At 36.4% G+C, this 25,023-nt stretch overlaps 1 protein-coding gene across 1 annotated transcript in view; it reads left to right on the top strand.

The window, feature by feature from the left end:
- Positions 1-25,023, top strand: part of Cplane1 (ciliogenesis and planar polarity effector complex subunit 1) — a 133,526-nt gene that overhangs the window by 68,758 nt on the left and 39,745 nt on the right. Inside the window, exons 41-47 of the mRNA XM_076857385.2 lie at positions 2,407-2,472; positions 11,258-11,367; positions 11,697-11,892; positions 12,103-12,252; positions 12,769-12,852; positions 15,931-16,199; positions 22,004-22,091. Coding sequence (XP_076713500.2) covers positions 2,407-2,472; positions 11,258-11,367; positions 11,697-11,892; positions 12,103-12,252; positions 12,769-12,852; positions 15,931-16,199; positions 22,004-22,091 — 963 coding nt within the window. The remainder of the gene's footprint in view (positions 1-2,406; positions 2,473-11,257; positions 11,368-11,696; positions 11,893-12,102; positions 12,253-12,768; positions 12,853-15,930; positions 16,200-22,003; positions 22,092-25,023) is intronic.

The following is a 25,023-nucleotide window of genomic DNA, read 5'->3' as shown; positions in this document are numbered from 1 at the left end:
GATTGGTGCTAGTGTGGGAGGGGCTCATAACTCTGTTCAAGAGCAGAGGAAGGGAATGTTTGAGGATCTGCTGTTAATTGCTTGTAAAACTTATTCATCGATATAACTAATCATTATTAATAGTATCTTGAATAGTGCTGTGCTCATTATGTCACAGTAATTCTTATTATGACTTTCAGTGAACAGTTTCGTCTGTGTATGGAATATTTTAAGTACTTTCTAAACACTCTAATTTTGTCTTTTTATAAAGTATTTACTGACATCATTAAAAATGATATATAATTACTATAGAATATTTGGATAATATAGCAAGTATGATAGATGAAAATTAACTGTAATCATACAATTTAGCAATAATGTTTTGGGATGGTTTTGTCTTTTATTCTTTTGTTTTATGTAGTTAGATAGAATACTTAAATAGCAAGTATCCTTATTATTTGAATTCCTCTTGTCCAGGTATTCCTCTTTCCTAGCTTTTCCCTGAGAGTTTTGTTATAGTTATTTCCCAAATAACTTGAAACTCTCTCAATTAGAGTGGTTTTGTTTATTTGTTTGTTTGATTTTTTTGTTGTTGTTTTTTGTTTTTTGTTTTTGGTATTAGGGATTGAACTCGGGGCATTTTATTATACCTTCAGTCCTTTTTTATATTTTATTTTGAGACAGGATTTTACTAAGTTGCGCAGGCTGGCCTTGAGCCTGTAATCCTCCTGCCTCAGCCTATCAAGTCGCTGGTACAACAGGTGTGCATCACCCAGCATAATTAGAGTGTGTTTTTAACATATTACTTCATTGTACTATATTTGCATTACAGTAATGTTGCATGTGGTCCTTGCTGCAGTGTTGAAGGTAATTCATATCTGTGTTCAATACTGCAGGGCACACACTACCAATAAATAAAAGAACGTTAATTAAGTGATGTTTAAAATGCCTTATATTATCTGGGTACTTTGGTGTACACCTGTAATCCCAGCTACCCAGGAGGCTGACGCAGGAGGATTGCAAGTTCTAAGCCAGCCTCAGCAATTTATGGAGACCCTATCTCAAAATAAAATGAATAAGGGATATACTTCAGTAGTAAAGATCCCCTGGGTTCAATCCCCATTCTGGGGGATGGGGGGAGAAAAATGAAAGAGAAAAAAAAATGTTTTTTCTCATTTGAGATAAGACTCCTGGTATCCGAGAATTAACAGTTCAGTATATTTTCAGTAGATTAAATTTGGATTACAAGGTGTATCAGGGGTATTTTATATTCTATTTATTTATTTATTGGTACTAGGGATTGAACCCAGAGGTGCTTAACCCACTAAGCCATATCCCCAGCCCTTTCGCTTCACCCCCACCCCATGGTACTGGGGATTAAACTCAGGGCTTTGTGCATGTGAAAGCACTCTACTGATGGAGCTATATCCCAAACCCCATCCCCAGCCCTTTTATATTTCATTTAGGGTCAGGGTCTTGCTAAGTTGCTTAAGGTTTTGCTATTGCTGAAGCTGGCCTTGAATTTGAGCTCCTCCTGCCTCAGCCTCCTGAGCTGTGGGATTACAAGTGTGTGCCACCACACTCAGCCTATTTTATATCTCTTTTGTTTTACTTTGATTTCTACTTATGCCAAATGTTTCCCTGTATCATCAAAACAAAACAAAAAAAAGTACTTTGTATTTATTTGCCATGAAATATTTAACCAATTTCTTATTGTTGAAGCTGCTAGCTACTTGGCAGGTTTTAGTTTTTTCTGCTCTATAAATAATGCATAAGACCCCCACACACATACCTTTTGTCATTCATATGATTTATGTAACTTTGACTTTCCTGATCTGATAGGTGACAGAAAGTCATTATTTTGTGTTTACTTCTGATTGAGATTGGGTTGAGCATGTGGAAATTGTTTTTTGAGACTGCTCATGGTGGTGCACACCTGTAATCCCAGAGACTCACAAGCTTTAGGCCAGCTTCAACAATTTATCAAAGCCCTCAACAACCTAGTAAGAGCCTGTCTTAAATAAAATATATAAAAGGACTAGGAATGTAGGTCAGTGATAAAGTGCCTTTGGGTTCAAAAAGATGTTTTTGAGGTAAATGATGAGTTTGCCTTTGGAAACATTCTTTAAATGTTGTTATCTAAGTATGTCTTTGAGAAGACCTTGAAGGTACTCTGCCTTGCTGCTGGGTAATCTTATAAAGTTGGCAGTCTGTTTGCTAAGATTCATCTGGAGACAGGCCAGGGAAATACATAATACTAAAACTCTAAAATCATTGTTTAAATTAAATTGTTAAAATTAAGTAGTTGTCAATCTTTATTACCACTTTTTATGCTCCATATCTAATTGTCAATATTCATATATTTGTTTCCTGTGTTTGTGAAATCTTTTGTTTTTTCTTTTTGCTTCAAATCTTCCGATTTACAAGATAAGGAAGTTGCTTCTCAAGAAGTTGTTTCTGAATGTGATAAAAATCAGCAAATCACCACCTCAGGTGTGTTCTTTTTTTCTCTTCTGAAAACGCCAGACTGATTACAGTTATATCTACATGAGGCCAAAGCCGAAGTCACCAACCCTGTTTAAACAAGCAGTTAAACCAATCAGCTGACTTAATAGAAACAGAATGACAATTGTTTTCAGTTTCCTTTTTTCTGGTTTTTTGGTTAATTCAAAACTTTCATAGCAAGTTTCCTGTTTTCTTTATAACAATGAGTTGTAGTTTTAAGCATGAAATTTGAAAGTAATGCTGCACTAAAATTGAAATGCTGGAAAATAAGATTAGAGCCCAAGAACAAAAGGCACAGAGTTACACTGCCTGCTAATGTACATGTGACAGCCCTATTTATCTTATTTTTTAAAAATTTTATTTATTTCTTAGTTGTAGATGGACACAATGCCTTCATTTTATTTATTTTTATGTGGTTCTGAGGATTGAACCTAGTGCCTCACACATGCTAGGCAAGTGCTCTACCCCTAGCTATAGTCTCAGTCAAGACCTGTTTATTTTACTACTGAATAAGAAACAAATAACTTTTATGAAATTTAGATGTTAAAACATTTTGAGTGGTAAAATTTAGCTATGGATTCTGAATATACTAAAGACCACTTAATAGCACCCTTTTGAAGAGCATGATCATATCTTAATGTGAGAAACTGGCTCACCTGTCCAAACCCAAAGAATGGATTAAGAGACACAAGGTATAGCAAAAAAGTGAGACTTTACTGATGGTCTTGCAAGATTGGGTATCTGGGTAAGTGGGCACCCCCAGAGCAGTTACAATCGGCATTTTATTTCCTAGTGTGCAAGTTCCCTTCCAGGTTCCTCACTGGCTAAGTGCACAGTCTACTCCAGCATTTCCTAGATTTTACTATCTTGTCTTTACTCTTGGTTATTTCAAGAAATGTATTTAGTTGTTTCCACCTCCCTTTGTTCTCTCATGATGGGAAAGTGTTTTGGGGTTGAATGTATTCTAACATGTATGCAGTTCTTAATTCTTTACCTAAGTTACTATTTCCTAACAGAGAGATTTCTATCTCTGTTGGTCAGGCCAGCCCCTTCCTCCACCTCCTGTTTGTCGAGGGGCTGTTCTGGTACATGGATTTTGGATCTGGCACATCCATAGGCTATGGTGCTATTGTGAGTTTACTGCTTGTAACTTTCCATTCTGCTCTATTTTCCCTCCAGCTACCTTTCTTACATCCCAATTTTACATTTAAGGTTACATACTGTATTCTGAAAACGGACTTTCTATTTCTCATGCCCCCCCCTTCTTTTTTACCTTTTGGTCTCATTTTCATTTTTGTGCTTTTTTCCTTTGGTATTGTCATGTATCCTAGCCATATTAGGTTTTTGAGGAGGAAACTCCCATGGTAAAGAGTTCACCCCTTTTTAGCAGTTCTGAAGGTGTCCCAGTGTCCCGGAGCACTTGGTAAGGTCCTTTCCAACTCAGTTGAAGCTTGTCTTCTTTCCAGGCTTTGATTAAAGCCAAGCCACCAGGCTGGAAGTGATGAATTGTGACCAGAGGAGATATCGAGCAAGGAATCCCTTTAATTTGAGGGATAATAAAGTGAAGGATATGACTAGTATATATTTTCTTTTTTTTAACTTCTTTTTTATTTCTTCAGTTGTTGATGGACCTTTATTTATTTCATTTTATATGCGGTGTTGAGAATCGAACCCAGTGCCTCACACATGGTGGGCAAGTGCTCTATCACTGAGCCAACAACCCAAGCCCCTGGTCTTTACTTTCTATAGAAAGAAATTCTGTAGTTTTTCCCAAGTAAGGGAGCTCATATAAATGTTATATAAGCAAAACAACAGAAACACAACAAAGTCTTTCTATGTAAGAGGTTAAGAATTTTTGTAGATCTCAAATTGACGCAGAACAAATTTATGACTCTGACAGAGGTTTTTAGAGTTATTAGGTACTCCTGTATAAAACCCTTCCTTTAACCTCCTGGTATTACTTACTTTTGGGGGGACTGACACAAATGTCCATGAAGTTACATTAAAAGAACCATTGTCTTTTCTTTAATTGTCAATGTATGGCTGCGCTAAAGTATTTAAAATACTCTCCTGCCAGGTATTTAAAACCAAGTAGGTCAAAATTGATCTTTTTCTTCTCTGTTGTTAAGAGTCAGCTGAGATTTGTTAGAGATCACTCTTGGGAAGTTGTGAGAAGCTTCTTGGTTTCTTTAGCTTTTTTCTACTAGTAGTGCCATCTACAACAATGGGTCAGGGTCTTGCTGACCACATGTAGTTTCCCTTGGAAGCATCAGGGACATTTCCATCTTCAGTGACCTCCTGTTTGCAGAATGTGCACTGGTTGGTTTTCTCTTCTCTGGGGTTGTCAGAATTTCCCATAGTTAGAAAGTCAGATGACTCATGAGAGTTGCAGGTCCTTTAGAAGGGTCCTGTTGTTCCCTGGGTCCTGGCTGACCTTAGAGTGCAAGGGCCACAATATTGGCTACTTTCTCCTTTGCCCTTTTATTTCCTTTTTTTGTGTCCAAATTTTGGTTTTAAACATCCAGCAGGCCAGTTTCACCAGTCTTGAATTTGGAGTACTGTATTTTAACTTTAATGTCTGTGATCTTATAGTTTTCCCTTACATTTAAGTGGAGTCAGCATTAGTACTGGACATCTGCCTTATATCCTGTCTGTCCTACAGGTGATGGGGTATTATCTCAAATTAACTCAGATTGTTCTATTAGAAGAAGTACTTCTACAAAACACTAACAGGCAGCAGTTACAAAGGTATACAAAGAAAATACAAAATGAACTAGAGCAAAACGTATTCAGTTTGTATAATAGCTTTGAACCAAGAAACATTATCTCTATAATACTGCAAATGTATATTTGATATCTATTTTGCCTCACAAAGACCCCACATATATATGAGTTCATTCATATGAGATCCTTGACAAATTTTACTCTTTTAAAACTCTTTTACAGCCTTTAAATACCTTTTACAATTTATCCAGTTCTTTTTTTTTTTTTTTTTTAGAGAGAGAGAGAGAGAATTTTTAATATTTATTTATTTTTCGGCGGGTACAACATCTTTGTTTGTATGTGGTGCTGAGGATCGAACCCGGGCCGCACACATGCCAGGCAAGCGCGCTACCGCTTGAGCCACATCCCCAGCCCATATCCAGTTCTTTACTTAGTTTTAAATTTTATTTTCTGTCCTGTTTATTTTTGAGATTGTAGTACCTTTATAACAAAAATATATCCTTTGAATATAACTTTAAATAAGCCTAATTCTGGCCTAATTTTGGAGCCATCCTAACATGGAATAAGGTGAGAGACAGAGTCTTAAATCAGGTAGGGGGGCTCTTGACAAATCTAGGCAATCTATTTTATTTCTAAAGTTGATCTTTAACTCTTTCTTAAATATAATTTACAAAGTTTTCATATATTATTTCCCAAATCTAAATGAATATCAATTAACACAATACAACAGTACATATAAAACATGAATCAAGGGCTGGGCTAGTGGCTCAGCGGTAGTGCACTTGCCTAGCATGTGTGAGGCACTGGGTTTGATTGTCGGCACCACATATAAATAAATAAAAATTTTTTAAAAAAGTTCATCAACAACTAAAAAAAAAATATTAAAAAAAATTAATCAAACAAGCTAAGAGTGCTCCTTTCTTTTTGTGGAAAAGAAAAAATTTTCATGTTCTACATTATGGAACTTTAAACAAATTAGGCTCTCTTTATTATCTTTCAAAAATACATTAAATTTCCATTCTAGTGTAAAGCATATTGTAAAATGTATATAAAACTTATTGATAACAAGTTATCTTTATCCAGTTATAAAACATTAATTGATATAAATAAATCCCCAGTTAAATTTGCTATTTTCTTTTTTGTTGTTTTTTTAATTATTTTTTTTTATTTATATGACAGCAGAATGCATTACAATTCTTTTTTTATTATAATTCTTATTACGCATATAGAGCATAATTTTTCATATGTCTGGTTTGTATACAAAGTATATTCACACCAATTCGTGTCTTCATACATGTACTTTGGATAATGATGACCATCACATTCCAACCATCATTTTTACCTCATGCTCCCTCCCTTCGCCTCCCACCCCTCTGCCCTATCTAGAATTTGTCTGTTCCTCCCATGCTCCCCGTCCTTACCCCACTATGAATCAGCCTCCTTATATCAGAGAAAGCATTTGGCATTTGATTTTTTGGGATTGGCTAACTTCACTTATCCTCTCCAACTCCATCCATTTGCCTGCAAATACCATGATTTTATTCTCTTTTATTGCTGAGTAATATTCCATTGTGTATATATGCCACTTTAAAAAAAAATCCATTCATCTATTGAAGGGCATCTAGGTTGGTTCCACAACTTAGGTATTGTGAATTGTGCTGCTATAAACATTGATATGGCTGTGTCCCTGTAGTATGCTGTTTTTAAGTCCTTTGGGTATAGACGGAGGAGATAGATACCTGGGTCAAATGGTGGTTCCATTCCCAATTTTCTAAGAAATCTCCATACTGCTTTCCATATTAGCTGCACCAATTTGCAGTCCCACCAGCAGTGTATGAGTGTACCTTTTCCCCACATCCTCACCAGTACTTATTGTTGTTTGTCGTCCTAATAGCTGCCATTCTGGCTGGAGTGAGATGAAATCTTAAGAGTAGTTTTGATTTGCATTTCTATAATTGCTAGCAATGATGAACATTTTTTTCATAATATTTGTTGATTGTTTGTATATCCTCTTCTGTGAAGGGTCTGTTCAGGTCCTTGGCCCATTTGTTGATTGGGTTATTTGGTTTTTTTGGTGATTTTCTTTTTGAGTTCTTGAAAATAGGTAAAAATTCTAATTCCTTTAAGACTTAGTTTCCCTAAGTAAGACACAGGAAATTATCTTGATAGATAACAGCAGATCAGTGTTTTAGACTGTTTTTCATATCAGTGAATTAAAATTTGACCTTCGAAAAAAATCCCTTAAATGGTGCTGGGGTTGTGGCTCAGCGGTAGAGTGCTTGCCTAGCACGGGCTAGGCCTTGGGTTCGATCCTCAGCACCATATAAAAGCAAATTAATTAAAGACATTGTATCCAACTACAACTTAAAAAATAAAAATAAAAATAATTTTTTAAAAATCCCTTAAATGATGGCTGTGTTGGTTCTCCGTTTACAGCTCAGTGGCAGAGTGCTTGCCTGGCACATGTGAGGCACTGGGTTTGATTCTCAGCACCACATAAAAATAAATAAATAAAACAAAGGTAGGGCTGGGGTTGTGGCTCAGTGGCAGAGCACTTGCCTAGGTGATGCACTGGGTTCCATTGTCAGCACCACATATCAATAAATAAAATAAACGTCCATGACAACTAAAAACTTAGAGAATCTATAATTTTTTTCACTTTCTTAGTTTTGTCTTCTCTTTCATGTTCAGCTTTAGTACAAGAATATTATTTTACCCTACAATACTTTTTCATCTAGAAATACACATTTTCATTTTTAAAACTTTTTATATTTCCCTTCTTCCAATTGTTCACTCTTTTTTAAATTTACGTTTTGAAACAATCCTTATGAAATTCCTGAATTTTGACAAATTACTTCTTTGTAATGAGATGAAATACTTAATGATTTTTACAGTCCTTTCATCAAAGCTCATCTAAAACTTTTCATACTCCTTATGTATAGAATTGTACCTTTTAGAATTTTAACTTTTAGTAACTTTGCTTTTAGTTTAGGCCCAGAAGTAAAGCAACCTTAAAATTGCTTTTCCAGGGGCTTGGGGTTATGGCTGCTAGCATGTGTGAGGCGCTGGGTTCCATTGTTGGTACTGCGTATATATATTTTTAAAAATTACTTTTCCATTTACTAACTTTTAAGAACACATTTAGTAGACCTGTATATATTTTACCTTATGGCGTTTAAGAAGCCACATTTATTGGGGGTAAAAATGGGAGTTCATAATCCACTTCAATCTAATATATGTAATATGAGATGTCAAGAGCTTTGTAATATTTTGAACAACCAATAAAAAAAAATTAAAAAAAATTAAAAAAAGAAGCCACATTTAAGTTTATATTTAGCAGTTGATGTTTTAGTATTTTAACTTTGCAAAAACTTCTAACAAACACATTTATCAATGTTTATCCCATTCATGTTAACTCTCATTACCCATTTTTAACTTAGGTTATCCATGAAAACCAACATATCAGAGAAGTCTAGTTAACACTTTAAGTCAGTTATTCTTACCAAAGAAAAATTCTTACATGTAGTGGACATTGTACTTTATTTTTATTGGTTGTTCAAAACATTACAAAGCTCTTGACATATCATATTTCATACATTAGATTCAAGTGGGTTATGAACTCCCATTTTTACCCCAAATACAGATTGCAGAATCACATCGGTTACACATCCACATTTTTACATAATGCCATATTAGTAACTGTTGTATTCTGCTACCTTTCCTATCCTCTGCTATACCCCCTCCCCTCCCCTCCCATCTTTTCTCTCTACCCCATCTACTGTAATTCATTTCTCTCCTTGTTTTTTTTCCCATTCCCCTCACAACCTTTTATATGTAATTTTGTATAACAATGAGGGTTTCCTTCCATTTCCATGCAATTTCCCTTTTCTCTCCCACCTCATGTCTCTGTTTAATGTTAATCTTTTCCTCCTGCTCTTCCTCCCTGCTCTGTTCTTAGTTGCTCTCATTATATCAAAGAAGACATTTGGCATTTGTTTTTTAGGGATTGGCTAGCTTCATTTAGCATAATCTGCTCTAGTGCCATCCATTTCCCTGCAAATTCCATGATTTTGTCATATTTTAGTGCTGCATAATACTCCATTGTGTATAAATGCCACATTTTTTTTTTATCCATTCATCTATTGAAGGGCATCTGGGTTGGTTCCACAGTCTAGCTATTGTGAATTGTGCTGCTATGAAACATTTTATAGAAATTAACGTTTTCTTGATTGATTGGTCAACTAGAAAAACTTGTAGGTTAGAAATTTTAAAGACATCTTTACTCTTGCCAATGTAAATTGACCCTTTAGAAATTTTTTTTTTTAAAGAATTTTAATATTTATTTTTTAGTTATCGGCGGACACAACATCTTTGTTTGTACAACATCTTTGTTTGTACGTGGTGCTGAGAATCGAACCCGGGCCGCACGCATACCAGATGAGCGCGCTACCACTTGAGCCACATCCCCAGCCCAACCCTTTAGAAATTTAAACAGCCTGTCCCAGAGTTTTTTTACAGTATAACTCAGACATGATGGGTCTGAACAATTGGGAATAGAGTCCGGCAGCTGTGATGGATGCTAAAATCTGGGGTTTAGGTGACCACTCATCCTCCATGAGATAGATTTACTCCTACCATTACCAGTTCATTTTCCTTGTTAGGACTCTCCAAAGAAGAAGACCTCTTTCATTTTTAAGTGCATTTGAGAGTTAACCTTTGGATAGTTGGCTTCTGAATAAAAACAGCATGAAAACAAAAATAAAACAAACAAACAAAAACCCCCCAGTTAGACAAAAAAAAACTAATCAGAACAAAATATCTTACTTCAGATAGACAGGACCAAAGGAGAATTCACCTGAAAAATTATGAGCTCAGAAAATGACAGAAACTTGGGAGGAATAGCATGGCTGTAATTACTTTAGTAAAGGAGCATGTGGAACATCTATTTTAGACCAGAGTGTGCTTTTGAATCAGATTAGAGTCAATCCAGATATTTAAAGAATGTGAGAGCCCATGAGTTCCTCAGGAAAAAGTTCTTAAGGGAAAGAAGACTTGTACATATGGGATCTTTCCGTTTTATGAATGTTCCTAGGCCTAGAATTTTTATTCCTCTGTTTCATTAGGTTTCTATAACTGAGTTTCCCTTTGTACTCAACCTTATTGAAGGTTTCTTGTAAGTCCCAAGCTCCTGTGTACTCAGTACCCACTTAGCTGGGGATTTTTCACACTCCCTGAGCTCCTGCTGCTGTTGCCCTCCAGGGAGAATGAGCTGTTGAGGTGCATGGACTTTGGATCTGCCACATCCATAGGCTGTGGTGCTATTGTGTGAGTTAACTGCTTGTAACTTTCCATTCAGCTCCATTTCCCCTCCTGCTGCCTTTCTTACATCCTAATTTTACATTTAAGGTAAGTACTATATTCTGAAAATGGACCACTAGACTTTATTTCCCACATAAATAAAACTAGTAATAAAATAAAGACCTAAACATCAAGAAACAAAAATTTTTACAAATTTAGCTATAGGTTTATTTCTTAAAATTTGGCTTTATCGAAGTTCTCTTAAATAAAGTAGATGAATGTGAGTTAATATATCTGAAGTGGAAATAGGAAATTATAGCATTTTGATGACATAATTTAGATACTTTGTTGTTCTTATCACATTATGAGAAAAGCAATACTTAATTTTTTTTTGATATTGGGGATTGAACTCAGGGGAACTCAACCCGAGCCGTATCCTCAGCCCTATTTTATATTTTATTTAGAGACAGGTCTCACTGAGTTGTTTAGTGCCTCGCCATTGCTGAGGCTGGGACTACAGGTGTGTGCCACCATGCCTGGCAATACTTATCTTTATTAAATTACAGATTACTCTAGAGTAAATTGACCATAGAATATGATAGAATTTAATTTGTTTATACCCATGAAGCTTCTACTTAGATTTTTAGGACATACGCATTTATGTCGTTTGTTGTTTACTAGTTCTTACAAAACTAATGATTTAGGTCAAATTAAAGATATTTTTACATTCCCAATTTTTCTTAATTTTCAGAATATGAACCTATAACTGTTCCTCAGCTGTTGGTTCCAGATGTACATCTCAATGTCGAACTTCCTACTAAAATATCAGAGAAATCTTTGTCTCCTTCAGCACCTGATATGGTAATAAATTATATATTCAGAAGTTTTAATATTGTACTGAAATTTATTATGTTTTTTCTAGATATTATACAATTGAATGGGTGAAATGAAGCTAAAAATCTCATCTGTGTAGCTTTGTAGGAAAGATCAAAAATCAATTTAAGTATTATGCCCTGGAATATTGTAAACTAAAACCAATGAGACTTATTTCCTGCAGCTTCCCTAAGATTAGGCACATAAAAGCTATTCTTGCTTTTTAGTAATAATAATGAAGAATTTAGCTTTTTGGGGGTGGGAGATAGAGTGGCTATCCAAGGTAATAAGAATGATTTTTATGTGCTTTAACTCAGGTTGGACACACTTATATAAATGTGGTTGACATTGAAGCTGATGATCTACAGGAATTACCTGTCAGAGCAGAGCCTTCAAATGAGAATGTTATCAAACAGCAAAGTGATCATCTGGAGGTCCCATCATCTGCAGAGTTACATTATCTGGCAGCTTCAGTTACCAGCACTTTTCCCCCACACAATTGTAAAAGTCAAGGTAATAACTTTTTCCTACTTTAAATACATTTTGAAAAATTTCATAACATAGCATTGTTATTCCTACTCAAATCCCATAGCTCCCTTTCTGAAAGTCCACTGCAGTTTTAGATGTTTATATTCATATTCAGAAATTATCTCTTAAATCTTTTAATTCACCTTCTTTAGAAGTTCAGAATAAATCTTTGTACGTCCTTCATATTCTTGATAGAAGCTGCCTGTTCTCCTGTGGATTTATTTTCTGAGCCTCCTAGAGTGACTCCAGCCTGTCTAGATGAAAAAACCTGGAGAGCAGACTTTACAGAAGTGAAGGAACCTGGGATCTCCCCAGTGACTCCATCAGAAAGACAGCAGGACCAAGGTGAATGACAGAAGATGTAAAGCATGACTATCCCTCACAAATTCCTGTTATGATAGAAACTAGCACTAATACTTGATAATTGCAAAAGAAACATGAAAGAGATTTGTCCTTTGTTAAGTGGAGAGGGCAGGTAGATGAGTGAGCTTAGCCATTAAGCTAGCACCATATTTTACAAGGAGACTATAGATGTACTTGTACATATATCTTCTCAGTTAAGGAGGCTAAAATATAAATATTCTGTGGGAGTTCTTGAGTACTTTGAGGCTTAAAATGAATTCTTATGTTTAAAAAGTTGGGAAATTCTGCAGCAGTACAGAGGTAATACATAGGCATGGTAGCCAACATTACTTAACCAGTAAAATATTTAGTTTTAAATAAATCAGGTTATATGTGGCAAATTTTTATAATATTTAGAAGAATATTTCTCTACAATATACAGTTATTATGTCCTATGAATGGTTAGATTAATCCAATTGGCAATCAGACTTTCTACAAAAGAGCTGATGTCTTTTCTAGGTTCCACGGCTGTTGGAATTCTGGACCCTGCTTTGTGGTTGCAAGATGCAGGTTCATTGTCTGTCAACAGTGGGCACTCAAGAGGTATAAGGAGCAAGAAAGGGATGGGAGGAGGGACACATCACTTTAGGATGTTTGTGCATCACTGTAGGATGTTTGGGGATGTGCGTTATAGCTGCATAAACAAACAGGTGCCAACATATTAGATTTTGAAGCCTTTGCCCTCTCTCTTTTCTGTCTTGGGTAGTAGTATGTACAAGTGGTGGGAGTAGGATTTAAGAAGCTAATAGTCTTTCAGGCTGGTGAAAGATATAGAAACTGGAGTGAAAGGAGCTTGGCTTTTGGATTCAGTTAGAACAGACCTAGGTTTCAATCCCAGCTTTATTCCTAAATAGCTTGGAGATGTTTTGCAAATTTACTAACTTTATCTGATCTTAATTTGTTTCTCTGTGGGACACAGTTGCAATCTCATAGGGTTGTCTAAGTGTCATGGCTGCTTAGGTACCCTTAGTCTCCCTTCATTTTCTTAATTTCTGAAATCCGGGAAAACTGGAAGCAGATCCATCTCCCTGAGACTCCTGAGTAGCTAAGGCCATCATTTTAAAGACTACAAACTTCAGGTTAATTTTCTTTATCAGAAAGATCTGGTCTGCAATCAACCATTTGGAGATTCCTTTCTTAAGGAGAATGTCTATTTGCAAAGATACATTAGTTCTATCTACTCTTGAAGAGAAGAACTTAAAAATGCTAATTTAAAAGGAAAAGCTTTATATTTTGAAACTTAATTTCATCATGATATTTATAGTAATATACTGTAAAGATTCAGAATATAATTGCACATTAGAGTTGAGTGGAATTTGCTTGACAGGAGAAGGATCAGAGAAGGGAAGAATAGGGTCTCTAGGTATTAAGAGTAAACAGTTCTTGTTTTAGGGAGACCTGCTCACTATTGTGAATTACAGTAGCTTCCTATTTTAGAATCCTTTTCCCATGAAAGATAGCATCAGTAACAGCAGGCAGCATTTTTCTGACCCAAGGAAGAGCATTTCAGGTCAGTGAAACTCAGTTTTAACCCTCCTGTGTGATTTTCTGTTAGTGAAGTAGAGCAGAAGAAGGAAGTCTGGATTTTAAGCATGTTCATCTCTTTTGCTGTTTTTACCATTTGAAGTTTGTGTGCACCAGATCTTTCCTGTTAAGTGTTAAGGGGGACATGTTTCAGGCTGTTGAGAAACATGGAGCTTAGACAGATGGTAAAAGATTGTGAAAGTCAAACTGAAAGAGGTAGGGAAACTGCCAAGGCCAATGTTGCATTTACCATTGTCTTCTCACAGAAGGTTCACCTTAGAATGGGACTGAAATATTAACAATCATTTTTGTTTACCAATTCACATTTTTTTCAAAGAACTTTGTTTTAAATTTGATCTTCACAAAACTTCTCGAGTTAAGTGAGTCAGGCATCATAATTCACTTTACCTGTTCTTCATTCTGCAAACTCTAAGTTAGGAACCAGGTACCAGGACTAAAGAAGAAAGGACTACTTTTAACCTGTGAGCATACCTATAGGGGGAAGAAAGACAGGTAAATAAGGGGTTGATTATGATATAGCTTGGAAAGGGCTGTGACAGTGGCATGGATGAGACCTTGGGTAATACAGCATCTCATCTATTTCAGGGGAGGTTTGGGGCTATTTACGGGAGAGACACTAAAGTGGAATGAAGGAGAGTAGGATTTAGAGAGAAAAAGAGCATTCAGACTGAGAAAATGGACTGTGCAATGATTCAGAAGTTTGATGGAGCCTGCCGAGATTGAGACAAGTGAAGTTCAGTATGCTTGGAGTCAAACAGAGTGGTTTTTGTTTGTTTAAAGAAATAACTAGAAATTGGGCAGGTGGTACATGCCTGTAATCCAAGAGAATCTGAGAGGCTAAGGCAGGAGGATTGAAAGTTCAAGTCCCACCTGGGCAACATAGTGAGACCTTGTCCCAAAGTAAAAACTAAAAAGTGTTAGGGATATAATGGTAGAGCACCCTATTTTCAATTCCCAGTACCAAAACAAGAAAGGGGGAAAAAATAACAAGAAATGAGTGCCATTGGCTGTTATATTGAGGTATTTGGGCCTTTGAAGTGAAGGCACTGGAGAAACACAGAAAGGTACTGGGAAGAAAAATAAATATATCGAGTTGATCAGTGGTATAGGATTGGAGGTATTCAGGAGGTGGAATCAATCCTTGGTATCACTTGACTCTGAAGGAGAGACAAGAACCTTGAGTGACTCTCAGACTGGTGACTTGGGAAACAGGGTAAATGGTAGTGCTGTTCATTGAGTTGAGAAACAGGAAAGAGGGTTCAAATTGGCAGGAAGCATTGAGTTCAGTTTACTATGCAGCTGGAGTTCAGGTTATAAGGATCTGGACCTCAGAGGGAGTACCACATGGCCTTTAGGAGTCATTTGTGTGACATTGCTCAGATATGGTGAGAAGAGTGAGGAGAGATCTGTGCTGAGGCTGGCACCCTGAAGGTGCCTGTGGATAAAGGAAGGCCTAAACAGGATGAGTAACACAGGGAGGGGAGACTGAGATGCCAGAAGGAGAGTTCATTTTAAAAAAGAAGGTATCTCAAACTTGGGTCTGGAATCAATTGGTAGAGACAGTCATTGGCTTTGATACTGGTCTGTGGAGGTTTAGTGTTTATCTGAGATCCTACATAAAGTTAGCAATAGCCATCATTGGACCTAATATGTGATGATTTTGGTTTTCATTGGTTTCAAAAAGTCATAAAAATGTTAAAAGTTTCTTTTTTGATGAATTATCTGTAATAGGGGATAAAAATAACATTCAGACTGCCTCATATGTAGGACTTGTGGTACTAACATTCTTAAGGGTCCTTATTTCACATTAGACAAATTATAAAAGAAATACAATTTATAAGTATATTAAATTTTTTTTCAGTGCTGGGGATTGAACCCAAGGGGCCTTGTGCATGCTAAGCAAGTGCTGTACCATTGAGCTACATCCCCAATCCCCTACATATATTTAAATTAAAACTTATTTGGAAAATAATGTTATGTTGCCTTAAAGTAAGATCATCCAAAAAATGAGATTTATCATTATCTGCCTCTTCCTTAATTACAATCAATTCTGATTTTACTGTAATTAATATTTAGATCTACCAAGACCAAGATTCCAGTTCCAAGAACAGAGCACAAAGTCAGACTCTGCAGAAAATTATCTGCTGTGGAAAGTGCTGCAGGATGTCCCTGAAGCTCGCCATACTGCAGTTCGCCCTGTGCCAAGCCCTGCAGCTTGCCGACTAGAGTTTCTCACCGCTAAGCTTCAGAAAATTGATGAACAGCTGTTAGCAATTCAGAACATTGCCGACAACATAGAGCAGGATTTCCCCAGACCTGAAATGCTAAGTTTACATCATGAAAAGGTAGTTTATCCTTAGTTTTTTTTTTAATTATTGTTATTTTTATCAGTAACTGAGTTATTAAATTTGTAATTTTAAAACACTGGACTTTTTGAAATAATGGGAAATTTGGTTTCTTTAAGCTAGATTTTCTGAATTTCAGAATTACTGATATTTGGGTCAATTTGGGGATTTGGGAAGAGGGGGTGTTTGTTTTTTCAGAGACGGATATCAAATCTAGAACCTTTGTTAGGCTTGGCAAGTCCTCATGACTGAGCTGTAGGGTATTTGGCAGCATCCCTGGTTTTACTCACTTGCTGCCAGTAGCACTTTCCCCAGTTATAACAATCAAAATTGCTTTCGAGCCGAGTGGCACACACATATAATCCCAGCAGCTCTGAGTTCAAAGCCAGCCTCAGTAACAGTGAGGCACTAAGCAACTCAGCAAGATTCTGTCTGTAATAAAACACAAAATAGGACCTGGGATGTGGCTCAGTGCTCGAGTGCCCCTGAGTTCAATCCCGGGTACCCCCCTCCCCCACCAAATGTTTTCCAGGTGGGTGTGGTGGCAAACACCTGTAATTCCATCTGCCCAGGAGGCTGAGGCAGGAGAATCACAAGCTCAAAGCCAGCCTCATCAACTTAGCGAGGGACTAGGCATCTTAGAGAGACCCTGTCTCAAAATAAAAGGGCTTGGGATGTGACTTAGTGGCTAAGTGCCCCTGGATTCAATCCCTGGTACCAAACCAAACCAAATGAAACCAAACAAACAAACAAAAAAAAAACATTGCCACATGTTCCCTGGGGGCCAAAATCACCCTTAATAGGAGATCACTGCCATAAACTTCTTAAGAAGTGAGCCCATGCTTCCTACCAGGCAAAGAAATATATGAGTTACGAAACCAGAATATGATTTCAAAGAGATCCTTCTGTAGTCAAGTATCATTTTCTTCTGAACGATTTTTTTAAAATATTTATTTTTTAGTTTTAGATGGACACAGTATCTTTATTTTTTTATTTTTATGTAGTGCTGAGGATTGAACCCAGTGCCTCACGCATGCTAGGCGAGCATTCTACCAACTGAGCCACAACCTCAGCCCGCATTGAACAATTTTTATAACTTTACAAATATTATTGTCCTTCTATTTGAAATTTTTGTTTCTTTTGTGAGAAACTAGTAATCAGTTTCTTACAAGTTCTCTATATCTTTAAAAAATATTCTTAGTAAATACATTTATGATTATATAGAATGATAGGTAAAATAATAAGAAGGTCTTAAAAATAGTTAGTTTACACAAGCTTCTATCCCGCTTTCTTTGGTTCGAGACAGGGTTTTGCTATGTTGCCCAGACTGGAGCCTCAGTCTCCAAAGTAGCTGGGACTATAGGTGCATCACTTTGTCTGGCTCTGACATTTTTGTTTAAAGGATGAAAAATTTATATGATAAGGATTAAAAAACAACTAATAAAAATGTTAAATGTGTTTAGGTCTGATATTGGGAAATGCACTCTAGTCTACAGGGTATCTTTGACTTACCTAACAAATATTCCAGGTTGGTAGCAAATTGACATTTTTAAAAAAAATGTATTTAAGGGGAAGGGGGGAAGGAAGGACAGCAGAATAAAATAGACATTATTGTTGCTGTTTGTATATACATGACTGCATGACCAATGTGATTCTGCAACCTGTACAATCAGAAAAATGAGAAATTATATCCCATCTGATTCAAATGCATGATATGTCAATATCATTGGACTGTCATGTATAACTAATTAAAACAAATTAAAAATTATAAAAAAATGTATTTATTAGCCAGGCACGGTGGTACAAGTCTGTAATCCCAGCAGCTCAGGAGGCTGAGGCAGGAGGATCGTGAATTCAAAGCCAGCCTCAGCAAAAGCAAGGTGCTAAGCAACTCAGTGAGAACCTGTCTCTAAATAAAATATGAAATGGGGCTAGGGATGTGACTCAGTGTTTTAAGTACCCCTGGGTTCAATCCTTGGTACCCACCCAAAAAATGTGTTTATTAGGTTTATAATATTTCTTTATTTTCAACTGATATCTAAAAACATATCAATGGGGTACCACGTGATGTTTCAAAATATGTTTTGCATAATGTTTAAATCAGTTTGAACATATATTTATCTCATTTATTATTTGTTTCTGGTAAAAACTTTCAAAATCTTTTTGCTAGCTTTTTGAAATTTACAGTACATTATTGTTATCTATACTCACCCTAGCGTATCAGAACTTCTTGCTCCTATCTGTCTATAACTCAGTACCCACTGATCAGCCCTTCCCCATCCCGTCTTGGTCTCCCCAGCCTGTGGTAGCCACCATTCCACTCCCACCTTCTGAGGTCAGCTTTTTTCTATTCCATGTATGAGTGAGATCATGTGATGCTTGTCTTTTTGCACCTGGCTTATATCACTTAATAAAATGATCTCCCATCCATGTTGTCATAATGACAATATTTCATTCATCTTTATGAATAGTATTCCAATGAATAGTATTCCATTGTGTATATGTACTACATTTTCTTCATCCATTCATTAGTTGGTGGACACTTTGTTTCCATTTCTCAACTATTATGAATAATGCTGCAGTGAACATGGGAGTGCAGATATATGATTTCATTTCATATTGAATTCATTTCCTTGGAATATATATCCATAGTAGAGTTGCTGGATAATATTTTTAATCTTTTGGAAAAACCTCCATAGTGTTTTCCATAGTGGCTGTGCTGATTTACATTCTCACTCACAGTGTGCAGTTGTTATCCTTTGTCTTTTTGATAATAGCATTCTTTTTTTTTTTTTTTTAATGTTTTTTGTAGTTGTAAATGGACAGAATGCCTTTATTTTATTTGTTCATTTTTATGTGGTGCTAAAGATTGAACCCAGTGCCTCACGCATGCTAGGCAAGTGCTCTTCCATTGAGCCCCAGCCCCAGCTCAATAATAGCCAAATAGGACCACCATTAAGTAATGATATTAATGATGTTTGTTTTTTAATTTTTTGACATAAACTTAGAATGGTCACATTCAAACCAAGGTTGAATATCAAAGCAGTCCTAGGAGCCCCTTACTTCAAACAATCTCTTTTTAAAAAATTTTTGTTCTAATTAGTTATACATGACTATAGAATGCATTTTGACACATCATACTTAAATAGAGTATAACTTCTCATTCTTCTGGTTGTACATGATGTAGAATCACATTGGTCATGTAATCATAACTGTATGCAGGATAATAATGTCCATTTCATTCCACTGTCCTTCCTACCCCCATTCCCCCTCCCTTCACTCCCCTCTGCCTAATCCAGAGGACTTCTCTGTTTTCCCTAGCCACACTGAATTAACATCCACATATAGAGAAAACATTTGGCCTTTGTTTTTCTGGGATTGGCTTATTTCACTTAGCATGATAATCTCTAGCTCTATCTATTTACCAGCAAATGCCATAATTTCATTCTTCTTTAAGGCTAAGTAATATTCCATTATGTATGTATACCACATTTTCTTTATTCATTCATCTGTTGGAGGGTATCTAGGTTGAGAACCTCTTTTTTTGAAATTGCCTTCTGAGCTAGTAGAAAAGCATATCTGAAGCCAAATACTTTCCTTCCTCCTAAGTCTAGTTTTGATACTGCATTGCTCACCTCTTGCAGAAGTCCATGATTCACTCCTTTCTTCAACACACATTTATTGAGCATCTACTACACATGAGGCCTTGAGCTAAGTACCTGCTCTCTAGTAGCTTAGGGGCTAAATGAAGGTAGAAGTATACACTAGTAAGTACATATGAACTGGGTGCAGTGAGGACACGTACTACGCCTGGGTTGTTGTAGCTAGTCAGAGTAAGGGAAGATGTGGCCTCACAGAGGCCTGATTGAGGTGATTCTTGGAGCTGGTAATGAATTGATAAATTGGATAAGGAAAGGTTGACAATCACTGTGAGCAAGAGCAGAAAAGTGTCAAATAGCATGGAATGTTTGGGGAACTGTATAAGCATTATTTGGTGGTAGAGGCCAGTGGGATTGGGCTTTGGATATCTGGCATCAGAGAAAAGATGGGGCAAATAAGAAAGGAAAGGATTATTTGTCATGCCAGGTGACTGGGAGTTTATCCTATCAGCAAGCAAAATGCTTAACATTATTTTAAGCATTAGGGTGATATGATCCGATACAGTAGTGTGGAGGATAAATTGGAAAGGAGAAGACTGGAAACAGGGAGACCAAGTGGATCAGTGATTTCAGACCTGGTCACTTATCTTGGAAACTTGTTTGAAATGCAAATATCTTGGTACCATTTCCTTGAGATTCTGATTCTGAATAGTTCTGAGGTAGAGACAATATTAACAAACTTCATAGATGATTCTTATCCTCTAGTTCTATATGAGGTCCACTGATGGGTGTTTGGGATCCATTGAATACCCAAAGCAAAAATTAATGTTCAAAAATGCCTCAACTGTAGCAGTAGGAATAGAGGGAAGGATAGAACAGGACTGAAGAGCCTGACAGACTGTAGGAAGTCAGAGAAGACCAGCGAAGACCAGAAGTACCAGAAGACCACAGTGGTACCCACATTACAGCCCAGAAGAATGGAGGAGGCATTTTCTAAACTAAGGAAGGGGAAGTACAGGTGCCCATGCTGGGGGAGGAGGTGCCATGATTTCTCTTGGGGAGATATTAAATTTGAGGTGCCATGAGATTAGTTAGCTGGACATATGCTTTTGAAGCTGAGGATCTAAATAGGGGTTTTGGAATCATCAGGGCAACATTCCAGTCATGATGGAGAGAGCACATGGAGTGAGTAAAAGGGGAAGCAGAGTCCTGTGGGCTCATTGCCTTGTCAGAGTGAGGCTTTGATAGCAGGCTGGACCACAGCTAGGGAAAGCCTCAGGAAACAGTCAGCCAAAGGGTCCATGTCGGGGCAGAGCTGCCACAGGGCTGGCTGTGGTAGGCTGCTGAACAGCTGAGTGTCAGGATCACCCTGACCATCTTTTCAGAACGTACTTGTGGCTCTCCTGACTTTGAGGGAGGCAGAGAGTTTTGAGAAATTCGGATACAGCTTCCTCCAGTCCAAGCATTTCAGGGTTGGAAGGTGAAAACTGATTTTTGCTGTCTGTCGCATTTGATAAATGTGTGTTTTGTGCTTGCCTTTGCTGACCTGTTTTTGGATTCTGTGATGAAATCACATTTATATACCAAAGATTTGCCACTAAAACAATTATATTAATAATTGCAGCAGAAGCTTAGAGACAATTTCACAGGAATAGTTCTAAAAATATTTGCTCAAGTTCAAAAGTAAATTAGTCTTCCAGGATGACTGCATTGAAGGAAATAACATTAATTCAAACGATATACCTGATATAGTGTTTAAAATGTGATTGCCCTATTATTAGAATGTGTACATAAATACAACACTTTGACTTTCCTAAAGAAAATATCTCATAGACCTAGAAGAGGCAGAGGGATACTGTGGTCAAGGAGCTTTGAAGACCTGGGTTGAAATCATGTTCTGTCACTAAAAAAATTGCTGAATCTCTCAGGGCCTATTCCCTCGTCTATAAAATGAAAGATTTTGTCTAGGTAGTAGTTACAGTTTCTCCCATTCTAAAATTATGTGAAGCTATTTTTCTCAGCCTCTTAAGCCACAAATAGTTTCTTCCTTGTTATTTCTGTCATGTAGCTCATATTGGATTTAATCCTTTTTTTTCATTTATCCCATCAATGCAGATGTTTAAACCATACACAAAATTATGTATAATACTTTGAAATGATCAAAGTATAAAACTTAGTTGTTTTGTTGTATGTTTTTTCCTACAGGTTGGATTGATGGATCATGTTGAATCGTCTTCTGGCCCTGAATACAAAAAACCAGTAGCTTCAAAAACCATCAGCATTTCTGAAGAAGGTGTGTAGGGTGCTCTGTGACTGAAGCCTGGCTTTAAAAATAAGCATGGCTTCTTGGAATACGAGTACTAGAAAAAGTTTTCATATGTGAGCAGAAGCCAATCAGTCCCCTAAGTTTTAGAGTAGGATTATTACTATTATTATTTTTCTGGTTAGTAGAATATAGAGGGAAACTGGGGGTTGAACCCAGGACTTCCTGCATGATAAGCACGCGTTCTACCGCTGAGCTGTTCTCCTACTCCCCAGGGTTATTTTTGTAATAATGTGATAAGCTTTCATTTCAAGGTCATTTTTTTCTCTTTTCTTTCTTGATTTTAAACAATATTGAAAAATTATTTATTTGATTATCACTTCTGGTATGCACACTAATTCAAAATATTTTCACTAGGCACCAAGTAGAATAGTTTCCAATCTCTTTACCAAAAACATTTTGTCACAGAAAGACTGCTCCAAACTTAGTTTATTTAAGAATTTTTTGTGTGTGTGTGTGTGTTTTTGTTTTGTTTTGTTTGAGAAAGAAGAAAAAGAAATGTTATTGCTTTGCTAGCAAAGGAGAAACACAGGGGACTCCTGTCCCAGCGTCTGCAATTCTCCCATGTTCCTAACTAGCATGAGATGACCAGATTAAACCCTTATAATATGAGTAAAAATACCTGAAAAGCTTTAACCTATATCTCCTAACTACGGAGTCTGTTGACCTCAGACTGGGTAATCACACGCCATAGGCCCACGTGCCAATTTTTCTCCCCCTAAGAGGCCAGTTCCCTTCCCTTTTATACCAGAAAGGGGCCATGATGTGGCTTGGGTCTTTATTTCTGTGGATTTCACCTGCTGGCTGCACTGCAGAGGACTGCAGAGGTTGGCGGTGAGGTTGCTATTTGTGGTTATCAGCTGAACTGGAATTGGAGGTCTTGCTAAGCAGTGGTGAGGTGTGTTCAGTGTTTTCATTTAATATTGGAAGAAAAATTAGGGTAATTATGACTTTACATTTTGCATTTTTGTTTTTTTCTATAGTAGTATGTACCTGCTTTCTCTTTCTCATTCAGCCTGTCAGCAGTATGGTCTATTCTGAAAAACCAGGTTTTGGTTTGTGGATTCTCTCTGTTGTTTCTTAATTTTCTTTTTCACTAATTTTTGTTCTTACCTTTATTTTTCTTCCATTTTGGGAGGTTAGTTTGTTCTTTTTTCTTAACTCTGTTATTTCCCAATATGTGCATTTATGGCTGAACATATTCACACATGGACCTAGATAAGAGTGGTGACATGCATGTCATTTGATGTCCATACAACTAGGTCATATCATAGAAAGGGTTTTTAGCTTCTAAATATTAAGTGGTCTGGGATGTGTTTTTGTAATTGATTTCCATTTTCCTTGTGTTGTGATTAGATGATATATATGATGGTATGACTTCTTAGATACTGTTAAAATTTCCTTTGTGGCCTAGTATACATAGTCATTTTTTCTAAATATTCTACATTTATTTGAAGAGAATAAACATTGTCTGTTGGTTGATATAAAGTAAGTGTATAAATCATTACTCAGGTTTCTAAATTGTATTGTCCACATTTCCAATATTCTTTTATTCTTTAGTCTTATTCTTTTTTTAAAAAAAAATTATTTTTAGTTTTGTAGGTGGACACAGTGCCTTTATTTTATTTATTTTTATGTGGTGCTGACTACAACTGCAGTCCTGATCATTCATTTTTCAACAAGATACATTTGAAATTGTCCATAATCATTGTGGAATTGTTTATGGCTCCTGCTAAATTTGACAAATTTCAGCCAGATGCGGTGGGTACAACTGTAATTCCAGCAACTTGGCAGGCTGAGGCAGGAAGATTGCAAGTTCAAGACCAGGATAGGCAACACAGAGAGATCATATCTCAGAAATAAAAGGGACCAGGGCTATGGCTTAGTAGTAGAGCACCCCTGGGTTCAAGCCAAGTAACACACACACACACACACACACACACACACACACACTAAACTTTGCTTTATATATTTGAGGCTTAAGATGAATATAGTTCAGGAATGTTATATGTTTTGTTGAATTTTGTTTATTTTATCATTAATGATCCTCTTTGTATAGTTAATTTTGTCTAATTCCTTAGCATACTTGTGTTCTTTTTCTAGTACATCTTTTTTGATACTTTCAAAAAAATTCTATTATGAAAAATTTCTAGCATATTTCAATAGAAGATAGAATAGTATGATTAACTTTCATGTGCCCAGTACTAAGGTTTTTAATGTTACCAACTCACAACTAATTGATTCTTACCCAAACTCTCACTCATTCTTCCCACCTTTTCCTGGATTGTTTTGAAGCAAAATCTAGACAGCACATTATTTTATCCATAAATATTTTAGATGTATCTCTAGAAGATGAAGTTCCCTTTTTAGGCATAGGCATAATAATGTTTTACTCCTTCAAAACAACATTTTCATATTAAGATGTACCTAATCAAAGTTCAAATGTTGCCAATTGTTTTATTTTTAAAGCTAGTTTCTTTGTTTTAGTGGGATTCTAAGTAGGGCTGATAGCTTCTATGTAAGGCTCTTTTCCCTTCTAGGTTCCCATTCTCTGTTGTTTTTCCCCTTTGCAGTGTATTCATTGAAGAACCGAGGATGTAGGTCTTGAAGTATTTGTCAGAATCTGGATTTTGCTAATTGAGCCTGTGTGGTGTCATCTAATAATATGTTCCTTGCTCCACTGAATGTCCTGTAAATTGGACATCTCCTTACTTTTAAGCATGTAATTATGTTGTAGTTGTGTCCAGCATATAACTATATTTTATTCCTTTAAGTAATTAGAGAATCTTGTTTCTTTAATTGGCAAGTATAATCAGTGTTCATTTAGTATTTATTGCCATATTTGTGCTTACTTTTAAAATCCTTGGTGCTTCCTGTTTAGCATGCCCCACTCCCTGCAGTC

Source organism: Callospermophilus lateralis, chromosome 5 (genome assembly GCF_048772815.1).
Source record: "Callospermophilus lateralis isolate mCalLat2 chromosome 5, mCalLat2.hap1, whole genome shotgun sequence".
Classification (NCBI taxonomy): Eukaryota; Metazoa; Chordata; class Mammalia; order Rodentia; family Sciuridae; genus Callospermophilus; species Callospermophilus lateralis.
Note: the sequence above shows the minus strand (reverse complement) of the source record. Positions and strands in the feature narration are given on the sequence as shown.